This window comes from Pezoporus wallicus, unplaced genomic scaffold, assembly GCF_028554395.1.
Source record: "Pezoporus wallicus isolate ANWC-B61680 ecotype Strahan unplaced genomic scaffold, APGP_CSIRO_Pwel_v1 contig_2492, whole genome shotgun sequence".
Classification (NCBI taxonomy): Eukaryota; Metazoa; Chordata; class Aves; order Psittaciformes; family Psittacidae; genus Pezoporus; species Pezoporus wallicus.
Genome location: NW_026637796.1, coordinates 1,599,663 through 1,609,001, shown reverse-complemented (window position 1 = coordinate 1,609,001; position 9,339 = coordinate 1,599,663). Strand labels below are relative to the sequence as shown.

At 46.6% G+C, this 9,339-nt stretch overlaps 1 protein-coding gene across 1 annotated transcript; it reads left to right on the top strand.

The window, feature by feature from the left end:
* The first annotated feature begins 931 nt into the window (after positions 1 to 931).
* UCHL1 (ubiquitin C-terminal hydrolase L1) lies at positions 932 to 5,962 on the top strand. Its single transcript, XM_057407547.1, has 9 exons — positions 932 to 1,003; positions 1,118 to 1,129; positions 1,499 to 1,627; positions 2,749 to 2,899; positions 4,189 to 4,274; positions 4,350 to 4,397; positions 4,779 to 4,848; positions 5,199 to 5,257; positions 5,539 to 5,962. The coding sequence occupies exons 1-9, from the start codon at positions 971 to 973 to the stop codon at positions 5,623 to 5,625; spliced, it is 675 nt and encodes a 224-aa protein (XP_057263530.1). The 5' UTR covers positions 932 to 970; the 3' UTR covers positions 5,626 to 5,962.
* Positions 5,963 to 9,339: the final 3,377 nt, after the last annotated feature.

The following is a 9,339-nucleotide window of genomic DNA, read 5'->3' as shown; positions in this document are numbered from 1 at the left end:
TGTTCAAGGCCAGGCTGCATGGGGCTTTGAGCAGCCTGGTCTACTGGAAGGTGTCCCTGCCCATGGCGTGGGGGTTGGAACCAGATGATCCTTAAGGTCCCTTCCAACCCAAGCCATTCTGGGATTCCATGACATTTTATAACCAACTTCATTGGACTGGTTCAGTAGTTGGTTCAAACTGATGAAATCCGTGGTCACTTCAGTGACAGTTTTGCAGTCGTACAGAATTTTTTTAAATAATCATCTGTTGCTTATACTGAACATCAGAACCTACATGTACTTAATGCAATACGCACACACACCTGGGCCCAACACTTAGGCAGCGCTCAGGCACATGCTCTAAGGATAAACAGAGCTGTGGGGCTGGTCTGACGATGGTGGAGAAACGTGTTGCCCACAGTGATGGCTGTCACTCGCCTCCCTTGGCAGCACAACGCAGCGCGAAGCGACCCGGCCCCGCGGGGGGAGAGGGAGGGAGGCAGGGGCCAGGCCAGGCAGGGCCGCGCCAAGCGTACGCACGTCGACGCTTCTAGCACGTTCTGCACACAGACGTAAGGCGGGCCGGGGTCCTCCCCACCGCCGGCCACAGCCCGCTCCGGGGGAGGAAGCAGGACTCGGGGTCGGGCGGTGCCCGGCCCTCCCGCTGCCCCGGCCTGGCTCTCTCCACCCCCCCCGGCTCCCCGACACTGACTCCCCTACCGCGAGCCCTTCCCTCCGCTGGGCACGCGCCTGCCCGGGATGCTGCTGGCACAGCGGCCCCCGCCCCCCCCCGTCCCTTGGTCGTGCTCTGCTCCTCCCTCTCCCCCCGTCGCGGCGTAGAGTGGGCCAGCCCGCCCCTATATAACAGCCGGGTGGGGGGCTCTGCGCCTGTGTCGACGTCGGTGGGGAGTATCGGGGCTTGCGTTGCGGAGAACGTCGTGGTGGTTGGGGCGCAGCCTGCTTCTTTCCGGCTTCCTTCCACCCTGCAGCCATGGCCTGGCAGCCGATGGAGATCAATCCTGAGGTGTGAGAGGAGCGGCGGGGAAGGGGCTCGGGGCAGGGGGCTGTGGCCCGGGAGGGGTGGTGGGGCGCCGCCTCTCCCCGGCACTCACCCCTCTCTTCTCACATTGTCTTCCAGATGCTGAACAAAGTGAGTCCTTGTCGCAGGAACGCCGCCGGCGGGCGCGCGCCGCATCTTCTCCATCCATCCCTCAGCATCCCGCCCTGCGGGGCAGCGCCGCCGGGCGCGGAGCGGTACCGCACTGCTGTGCCGGGCGCGGCCGCACCTGCGGAGCGGCCCTGAGGCTGCACCCTCCGCCCGGCGCGCCCCCTCGGGCAGGTGGTGCCTGAGGCAGCACCCGGGCGCGGCCGGCAGGTGGCACCGTGGTGCCGCGCGTTGTGCTGTGTCACTGGGGCGCGGCGGGAGGGGGGGAATGGCCGGGCCCAGATGTTGGGGGGTGGGGACACGAGGTGGGGAGGATGCCTTGGCCGTGCCACCCGCTCAGTGTACCCCGTGCAGGTGCTGTCCCGCCTCGGGGTGGGTCCCGGCTGGCGCTTCGTGGATGTGCTGGGCTTCGAAGAGGAGGCGCTTGGTGCTGTGCCGACCCCAGCCTGCGCGCTGCTCCTGCTGTTCCCCCTCACGGAGCAGGTGGGTGGTGCTTCCCGCGGTGGAGGTGGTTGCTGTGTCTCTCGGGGCCGTCTGCCCCACAGGACCTCTGCAGCCGCAGCTGAATGGGCTGCGTTCAGGCACCAAGCCTTTGGCTGCCCTAGTGCTGTGGAACAGCTGTAGCTCTTGGGGTTTCTGCTGTTTCCCTGAGCAGGCTGACTAAGCCATGTATGGCCCAAATGCCCCTGGAGTAAAAGGCAGGCTGTTGTTAGCAGCACTGTCTGTAGCCACTAGTTGTCAGCAGGTAATGCTGGTTGCTGTCAGGAGTGTGCCTGTGTCATATTCTGAAGCATCAGATGGTTGGAAGTGGGTTTGGCTTGCACTAGGGCTGTAGGTGGGTGGTAGGCAGTACATACTGGGTGCCTGGCCTCAGCTTCCAAATAGTATGACGTAAAATGAGCTGAACAACAAAACAAGGCCTTTTACTCCGATGCTGCTCTTATACTTTGTATATTGGGCTGGCAAAAAACCCACAAGTGGTCCTCGGCGTGAGAAATAGCAGTTCTGTTACAATGCTGAATCATTGCATCTGGAGAGGCCTGAGTTACTTACGTATGATAAATGCACTTAGTGCAATCGATACTAAGGAAGTAGATAAGATGGACTTCATTTCAAAATATATTTAATGGGTCCTTTAAAGGAAGGATTATAGCCTTTCAGTAGTGATGGTATTTACGCCTTTTTTTTCATCCATTACTCTTACCAGGGGGGATTCATACAGGGAATTAAACTAAAGGTAAAAAGGCAAACTATGCAAAAACATGACAAGTCGTTTCATTAAATGGACAAAAACTATTGAAAGATGATACAAAAGGGTCTCTTCATTATATGATTACCCACCCCAAACCATTTCCGGTGTACAGAACAGATGGAGAGGCTAAGAACAGTGCCTTTAGGTATCACTGAGTCATGCAGGTACTCCATTAAGACTTGGCCAGCATCTGGTATAGACAAATGCTTTGCTGGACCTGTGCTGCAGTGATGAATTTCTGGATAAAACCTTGTCCAGTGCTGGTATTGATTCTCCTGCAGAGCTACTGCTAGTAGTTTGCACAATAAAAAATATCCCTGTGATGAAATGCTTAACAGTTACATGTTTGCAGCATGAGAACTTCAGGAAACAACAGACTGAGAAAATAAAGAACCAAGAAATCAATTCCAAGGTGTATTTCCTGAAGCAGACAGTCAGCAACTCCTGTGGGACAATTGGTCTGATACATGCAGTTGCTAATAACAAAGACAAGCTGAACCTTGGTGAGTATGAATGCTCTGAAGTGCTTTGAATTCCCATCTTTTTTTTTTTTTTTTAATATGACGGAAAGATTGAGTGGGTATGGGCTATTGGAGGCCTTGGGGCTTTCTTACAAGCTAAACTAAGGCATGCTGTACTGCTTCAGTTGGCGAGTCTTCAGCCCTTGAAGAGGCATATGGTCTCATCTACTGCCTGGATCACAGAAGGGAATGTACTTCAACTCCTGTCTGGCAGCTGCAGAGGTATCATCCTAGTGAGCAGTGCAGGAGAAGAGGACACATAATAGGACTGGCCAAAGACTGTAATTAGGAAGCATCATGTTCAGAAGTAGCTATTGACATTAGCATTGATGTCAACTGAGGTTTTTCATGCTGCTTATGTCTAGTTTGAACAACTTGTTCGGGGTAGCCTATGAATTAGTCTAAAACATGCTTTCTTCTTGCTGGCAAAGTAACACAGGATGATAAAGGTCTTAAAGCAGACCTCTTTTGCAGAGGTAATAGTTTGATTGTCCTCCTCTTATAGAAGAGGATATAAAACTGGATTAGGCAACTTGTGGCTGGAAACTCCTAGGGTGTAAGATTACAAGTGCTTGTCAAAAGCACAAAAGAGTCCAGGAAACATTTTATAATTCTCTGGTCTTTGAATAATAACTTTATTCCAAGAGAAATTGAACCCTCTGGGTGATGTGGGATTCCTTCTTAAGCTATGGAAGGCTTAATGAGAGTAGCTTTGCTTTATTCTTCTGAAAAGGATTCTCTGAAATAACACAGTCTTGATGAGCAATATGAATGATGCAGCATGTCTTTCATGTAAGATTAGAACTCTGTGCACTTTAGTACTGCATTACTAGCTTATGTTCTGGAAAACCAAAGTAAGCCCATCATGAGCAAGTGCTGTATTCATTGGAAGACACTGAGACAACTTAGTTTCAGCTACCCGTATTCTGTTGGTTGATATTTCAGTGTCCTTGCAGCTGGCACCTTTCTTGAGTTTTCTCCAAAGCGGGACCGAACACCTGCCAAATCTGCAAAGGGGGAGTCAGAAAAGCTAAATCCCATTTGAAAGTGAATTCAAAGCAGCTGGAGTACTCTGAAGCACTCAAACTCAGCTGTTTGTGTAGGATTGTTGTTGATAGCTTCTGGATAACTAGCTTCAAGTGGCAGTTACAATATGCTTATGCTGGATAGTTCCAGGCTGAATGCAACAAGCTTTGATTACTGTGGGCTGCATCTGAACTGTAACTGATGTTTTACATATACTGAATAAAATCTTTGATCATCTTGTGCAGATGAGGGGTCTGTCCTGAAGAAGTTTCTTGATGAAACAGCTGGTCTGTCTCCTGAAGAGAGAGCAAAACATTTTGCAAATAATAAGGTACATGAACTACATAAACTTCTGACAGCTGTCAGCACTTAAGTATGTAATAACTTGTGTCTGCTTTCTCTTAAGGCTATACAAGAAGTCCACAATTCTGTTGCACAAGAAGGACAATGTCAGGTAAGAGATGAATGTGTAGAATCTTGGGGGAGGGGTGCGGAATTAATGAAGGTAGTAGAGCAGTACAGATTTTTTGTGGCAGATAATTGGTATAGCTTGTGAGGAAAGAAGTGAGTGACTTAAGGGCACATGCTCATGCCGCAGTTTCTTCCTCAAAAATGGACTGAAAATTTGGTTTCAGATCTGGACTGAAAATGTGACCATACAGTAGGATTTCTGGTGCTTGACCTTGTAGAGGTCTTGCAGAGACCTCTTCAGTTGAACTTCAGTGCTTTGTTGTTTCTTTGCTGTGGACATTTCCTCTGTCTTGCAGTTACAAGTAGGGTCCGCAGTGCTTGGCTTTTAACAATCTAACAAATGTATCTAATGGTCTTTCCCAAGGTTGAGGACAACAGTGTGAACTTCCATTTCATCCTGTTTGCCAATGTGGATGGACATCTGTATGAATTGGGTAAGGTTCTGAGAACTCTGTAGTTGGACTGGGCCTACCTTACACTGGACAACCCTGGGGGCTTAACTTGGTGCTAGTTAAGCTGTTTGCTGAGGCTCTCAAAGCCAATAAATAACTTACACCTTCACTTGAAGGTTTTAACTAGAGGTGGGTTGCACTGAAGGCCAGGCCCTCTTGTAAAGCATATCATCTCCTATAGTGCTGGCAGTACTTTGTCCCTTTCTCACTCAAAGGGACTTGTTCTGACCTCCCTGGTGTCTTTGAGTGTACTTGTATCTTGGTCCCACTATGCTCAGTTCTGCTAATTCAGAAGCAGTAAGTACTCTTGGTGATAGGGCTTTCTTTCATAGATGGGCGCATGCCGTTCCCTGTAAACCATGGCACAAGCTCAGCCGACTTGCTGTTGAAGGTAAGACTTCTCCCTTGTTGCTTGTTTCCCTGAAAACAAGGCTTATAGAAGGGTGAGAGCAATGCATTCAGTGTATAGGAGCTGTGCTGGCTTGCTGTACAAGTTGGTGCTTCTTACGCAGTGGTAACAAGGTAGTACTGTGCCACAGAGCTAGATAACCTTGTCTATTAGCTGGTAATGCAGGAGTTGAAAACTTGGTGGGACCCAGAGTAGAGCTGTAAAGACTTGGTCTCTGTAGCAGGTGTATTCTGATAATCTAAACAGCTTTTTTTTCTGCCAAGGATTCTGCAAAGATCTGCAGACAATTTACAGAACGTGAAAAAGGAGAAGTTCGTTTTTCTGCTGTGGCTTTCTGCAAGTCTGCCTGAGACTCTGAAGAGATGCAAGGAAAGCAGTCTAATAGCACACCAGTAAATGCAGTCTAAACTCCAGTGCTTCAGTACTTGTTAAACACAGCTGTTCTGGTAACTTAAATCGTTTCCACCTTTTGCTGTACACAGGAGCAACATCAGCTGAGCTTACGCTGAAGGATGAGCTCAAGTTTTAATGTGAACAGTTTGGACACATCAGATGTCTGTAGACTTTTTTCACATGTTAAGTAGAAAATGCTTAACAGGGCTTCTTTAATCTGTGTCATGTTAATTGAGCTGTTGGTTGATATTTCCTTGTCCTTAATGAGAATAAAATGTTCTGCTGGAAGTCAAATGGTCTAAAGTGATCACTAACTTTCTCCAAAAGTTGTGTGAAATCCTCTATAAACCTTTTTTAAAAACGACCCTCAAAGCTCTCTGCTGAGCAAAAAGTTAATGTTACCACGTTATCAGGGCAACTCCTGTATCTAGTGTCCTGAAGACCTCCAGTGATGGGAGACATGCACATGCATGTGTAACACGTTCCAGTGCTGCGCTACCCTTCTGGTAAAGCTTTCCCTAATGTCCAGTCTGAAACTGTTAAGCTGCAGTTTGTCACCCTGAATATATTTTTAGAGGGGTAAAGTGTAGTAAATTAACACTCGGATATCAGCTTAAACCTGTCTGCTCTTAAACAGAGGCTGTTTGTATTAGTGCTACAAGTAATAGCATACCCAGTGAATTGGTTGGTGTTGTGTTTCCTAATGGGAGACAGTATTGGAACAGGATTTTTTTCCTACCTTGAACTGAAAGAAATCTGGCTAATGCTGAACACAATTCTCAGCTAGCCAGTGTGCGCTTACTAACTTCTGATTTTCATTAGGAAGGCCTTGAAAGGCTATGCTACCTGTTCCTTACCAGATAACTTTAAAGGAGAAACTGACACTATGTGAATTAATAGCAAAATAGAATTTTAGGTTTAAGGTGGAGAGATTTTAATATATACTACATACTCCTTGGCCTCAACTGACTTTTTGTGGAAACTGTTCTTCCTAAGTCTAGCTACTTACCTCCAACAATTTGGTGGTACTTCAGGTAGCTGTAAGAAGGGATAAAACACACTTTAGCTTGGGACTTTCTTCTGATGCATTATGTCCTAGCTTGTGCCTGCCAGTCATGTTGTATTGTGCTGGGTAACTTAAGTTCTTGGGTGGTTGCTGGTGCTCTGTGTATGCTGCAGACGATTCTTTCTTCCAGGCTTCTTTGCAGGGTGATTCGAAATAGAAGCTGTAATTAAAGCAGTTGCATGGTCTGAAGATGTTTAGTATTGGGCTTTATTACTGCCCATATAATTACCTGATAGCTGAAGCTAGCAGGCGGTTGCAACACATCTTAATTCGAATTCTGAGGCTCAGCTGAAGTTCAGAGTATGTAATTCTGAACATTAGATTCTGTTAGCAGGGAGGTGAATGTTACCTGCTGAGAAGATGTCTGTTGGGTGTTACTCACTGTTCTCTACAACAGCAATTTTGCTCTGCCTGTTAGTAGAAGCTGTCACAGGGTGGAGGGAGGCCTGGAGAATCTCCTGCAGCCTCCTGCTCCAGGGTAGGCTCGGAGTCATGCCTGCAGCTCAGGCTGCTTAGCAACAAAACTTGCAAGAGAGGAAACATATGTGGTGTGACCACAGGAGGATGGAAGGAGGATGGAAGGAGCAATAAAAACCAGGTATGGGCTGAGGAGAGGATATGAGAGAATACAGAACTCAGTCAGCTGTATGCTGTACCTGGGGGAGCATGCTTTAATTCCACAGGGAACCCTTCACCTGCCTTTAAGGCCATTGCCAAGGGTACCTGCTGTAACTGCCTGTGTACAGGCAGGCAGTTCATGCTGACACAACCTGGAAGTGCCTCTGACATAATACCGTATTTCTACTGTCATTGCAGCAGTAAAATGTTTCTGGTTTTGTGGTGGTGGTCTGGGTTTTGGTTGTTTTTTGGTTGTGGTTTTTTGGTTTTTTTAATCTAGCAATATAAATCTCTAGGGCTACTGAAGTTATTCTTGTTTCATAAAACTTTTTTACTCTTGCTCAAGTATTTGGGTTAAGGATCTGCTGAAAGGCAACAGATAATTTTGGCCACTTGGAAAAACAAGGCAAAGGGTTCTGACAGACCTTTCTTACTTTCTTACCTTCTGGTTCCAGGTACAGCTTCACAGGATTGAAATACCGAGAACAAATAAGGAATGAATGTTACCCATCCACTTGTGTAACATCGCTAGCAAGGCTGTTTGCCCCTGCTAAAATTACCATCGGGGCAGCTAAACAGCTGGGCTTTACTTTAGAACAGCCTGGGTAAAAAGAGGAAAATGAGTTGGTGGATATCTGAGGAGTTGGGAGAGAGTTGCTTCAGAAGAAGGAGGTCGTGGACAATGGGTGAGGATCTGTAAGCTGCATAGATGGAAACTTTTGCCATAGTAACAGTACCAAGTTAAAACCATACAGAATAAGCCATAAGTAGAAAACATGGAAAATGTTTTAGGGTCATACCAGGTGTGTGTAAGCTCAAAAATTATTTTCATGCATATTTACCTATTTGCAAGTTTTCAAGCGTCAGTCTGTTGTTTCACAGTCTAGCAGAAGTGTTTGAACCAGGAGGTGTAAATGTCTAGGCTTTTCCAGAGTGCCAGGTATCAAAACATGTTTTCATGAGCAAATGCTCTGTGGTGATGTAATATTTTCTGTTGGTCACATCCTATCTGAAGTGAGGCTTATTTTGTTTCTTGCCTCTCCTTGTTTTCCCCTCTCTGTATTTTTATCTCCAATCTGTAGTTCCATATGGAACTGTTACCTTTCCTGAATTTACTGTGCATCCTCCTTAATTAAGTTAGGTCTTTTGACCCTCTCTACTTCCCATCTAAAACCCAATGTGTATTTCCTGAATTTACCCCTGAATTTTCACTGTGATAGCTACTGAGAAGGGCGGGAGCTTGTGAAACCTGTTTTGTGCTTTATGCCTGCTCTGAAAGGAATCTGTGACTGGCAGCAGCCGCTGCTGCTCTTCCAGATGTGTGAGAAATCTATTGATCAAATTTGAATTAACAGGTTCCTGCCATTTTTGTGCAGCCTTCCAGAGCAGACTTTTAACAGTTAACATATAGAACTATCCTTGGAAATATTTGAGAAATATTTCAGAATCTCAGTTAGGATTTCAGGTTTACCTGTTTAGACCTGCACACTGCTGGTTTTAGAACCAAACTATTATTTCCTTAGTTTTCTCTCCTGTGTTGAAAGCTGTAGTTAACCTATTCTGTAGGTGGCAGCATTGCGAAACTTTCAGCCACAAGTCTGATTTAGGCGTTCCCAGAGGTGAAACAGATCCAGGCCCAATTTTATTCAGCCACGTATATAAAGTGCGCAGGTAGACCTACTCCTTCTAGTGGGAGCACTCACTTGCTTAAGCACGCTTCCGATTTCAGAGCCAAATAGCCAACCCTTATTTTAGTCAAAAGTTACCTTAGGCATGATGCAACGTCCAAAGCCTCATGCATTTCAATAGCCTTTGGCCTGGGTTCGTAAGTTATTTGCAGCTGAAACAGCACCATGCACGTCTTTGTCCAGTACATAGTGCAGTACAGTATATGCAGTACTATTTCCATGCTAAATAGAATTCTTTCTGGGGGGAGTTTCCTTTCTGAAAAAGAAAGAAAGAGTGGGGAATAACTCCAGCAGCATCT

Coding starts and splice junctions, on each gene's coding strand:
- UCHL1 (XM_057407547.1), top strand. CDS start 971: ATGGCCTGGCAGCCGATGGAGATCAATCCTGAG. Junction 4,275..4,349: donor AACATTTTGCAAATAATAAG/GTACATGAACTA, acceptor CTTTCTCTTAAG/GCTATACAAGAAGTCCACAA. Junction 4,849..5,198: donor TGGACATCTGTATGAATTGG/GTAAGGTTCTGA, acceptor TTTCTTTCATAG/ATGGGCGCATGCCGTTCCCT.